At 49.4% G+C, this 2,510-nt stretch overlaps 1 protein-coding gene across 1 annotated transcript in view; it reads right to left on the bottom strand.

Annotated features, from left to right (window-relative positions):
• LOC130587709 (uncharacterized) overlaps window positions 1-2,510 on the bottom strand; it is an 8,472-nt gene that overhangs the window by 2,894 nt on the left and 3,068 nt on the right. The window contains exon 3 of the mRNA XM_057388684.1: window positions 6-175. Coding sequence (XP_057244667.1) covers window positions 6-175 — 170 coding nt within the window. The remainder of the gene's footprint in view (window positions 1-5; window positions 176-2,510) is intronic.

Here is a 2,510-nt window from a genome sequence, read left to right as displayed (position 1 = left end):
AAGACCACGATGAGCTCTTTGATGGCCACGGCGCGGTGGCCGTGGCGCGGTCGGGGCACGGGGCCGGCCCAGCCCACCACCCGCTTCCAACGGGGCTGCAGCGCCGGGGGGCCCGGGGGGGCCCGAGGAGGGGAGCCCCCCCCGCCCAGGCCTGCCATGTGCCCCGCTGCCTGTCCTGGGGACACCCCGAAAATCAGCAAATTCCATCAATAAACCCAAAAAAACCCAAAAAACCTGATCCCAAACACAGCCCCGCTGCCTGTCCTGGGGACACCCGAAAATGAGTAAATCCCATAAAAAACCCCAAAATAACCCCAATTATCTGATCCCAAACACAGCCCCGCTGCCTGTCCTGGGGACACCCGAAAATGAGTAAATCCCATCAATAAACCCAAAAAAATCCCAGAAATAACCCAAAAAAACCTCATTCTGAAAACCCCAAAATTACCTGATCCCAAACACAGCCCCGCTGCCTGTCCTGGGGGGACACCCCGAAAATGAGCAAATTCCATAAAAAACCCCAAAATAACCCCAATTATCTGATCTCAAACACACCTCCGCTGCCTGTCCTGAGGACACCCCAAAAATCAGCAAATTCCATCAATAAACCCAAAAAAACCCGATCCTAAAAACCCCAGAATTACCTGATCTCAAACACAACCCCCGCTGCCTGTCCTGGGGGACACGGGGGGGTCAGGATACCCAAAAAAAAATCCTAAAAATTACCCTATCCCAAGAACAAGCCCAAAAAAAAACCCCAAAAATGAGCTGATCCCAAAAAAAAAACCCCAAAAAACTGATCCTAAAAACCCCAGAATTACCTAATCCCAAAAATAACCCCGCTGCCTGTCCTGGGGGACACGGGGGGGTCAGGGTACCCCCAAAAAAATCCTAAAAATTACCCAATCCCAAAAATAACCCCCAAAAAACCCCAATTACCTGAACCCAAACACAGCCCCGCTGCCTGTCCTGGGGGACACCCCGAAAATGAGCAAATCCCATCAATAAACCCAAAAAAACCCGATCCTAAAAACCCCAGAATTACCTGATCCCAAACACAACCCCGCTGCCTGTCCTGGGGACACCCGAAAATCAGCAAATCTCATCAATAACCCCAGAAAAATCCCAAAAATAACCCAAAAAAAACCCCAATTACCTGATCCCAAACACACCCCCGCTGTCTGTCCTGGGGGACACCCCAAAAATGAGCAAATCCATGAATAAACCCAAAAAACCCGATCCTAAAAACCCCAGAATTACCTGATCCCAAACACAGCCCCGCTGCCTGTCCTGGGGGACCCCCGAAAATGAGCAATCCCATCAATAAACCCAAAAAAAACCCAAATAAACTGATCCCAAAAACCCCAGAATGACCAAAACTGTCTGATCCCAAACACAACCCCGCTGCCTGTCCTGGGGGACACGGAGGGGTCAGGGTACCCCCAAAAAAATCCTAAAAATTATCCGATCCCAAAAATAACCCAAAAAAACCCCAATTACCTGAACCCAAACACAGTCCTGCTGCCTGTCCTGGGGACACCCCGAAAATGAGCAAATTCCATAAAAAACCCCAAAATAACCCCAATTACCTGATCCCAAACACAACCCCGCTGCCTGTCCGGGGGGACACCCCGAAAATGAGTAAATCCATGAATAAACCCAAAAAACCTGATCCCAAACACAACCCCGCTGCCTGTCCTGGGGACACCCCAAAAATGAGCAAATCCCATCAATAAACCCAAAAAAATCCCAACCCTAAAAACCCCAGAATTACCTGATCCCAAACTCAACCCCGCTGCCTGTCCTGGGGGACACAGGGGGGTCAGGGGTACCCGAAAAATGAGCAAATCCCATCAATAAACCCAAAAACCCCCAAATAAACTGATCCCCAAAACCCCAAAACTACCTGATCTCAAACACACCCCCGCTGTCTGTCCTGGGGGGCACCCCAAAAATGAGCAAATCCATCAATAAACCCAAAAAACCCGATCCCAAACACAACCCTGCTGCCTGTCCTGGGGGACACACCGAAAATGAGCTGATCCCATAAATAACCCCAGAAAAATCCCAAAAATAACCCAAAAAAAACCCCCATTACCTGATCCCAAACACAACCCCGCTGCCTGTCCTGGGGGACACGGGGGGGTCAGGGTACCCCAAAAATGAGCCGATCCCAAAAATAACCCCAAAAAACCCCGATCCTAAAAACCCCAAAATTACCTGATCCCAGAAACAACTTCAAAGATCAAAACTACATGATCCCAAAAACCTCAAAATTATCTGACCACAAAGCCCTCAAAATGATCAGTTCTCAAAAACCCAAAATTACTGACCCCAAAACGACCGAACCCCAAAAACCCCAAAATGACTGGACCCCTCCCCAAAACCGTCTCTCCTGGGGGGATCAGAATGTGGGAAACACCCCCAAAAAAATCCAAAATTACCTGACCCTAAAATCCCTAAAAACACCTGTCACCTCTCCCCTTTACTACCTGTCCAGAGTGGGGTCA

The sequence above is a fragment of the Malurus melanocephalus genome, unplaced genomic scaffold (genome assembly GCF_030028575.1).
Source record: "Malurus melanocephalus ecotype Western Australia unplaced genomic scaffold, MMel_1.1 scaffold_2302, whole genome shotgun sequence".
In the NCBI taxonomy this organism is placed as follows: domain Eukaryota; kingdom Metazoa; phylum Chordata; class Aves; order Passeriformes; family Maluridae; genus Malurus; species Malurus melanocephalus.
The sequence above is the reverse complement of the archived record's forward strand: the minus strand, read 5'-3'. Positions and strand labels throughout refer to the sequence as shown.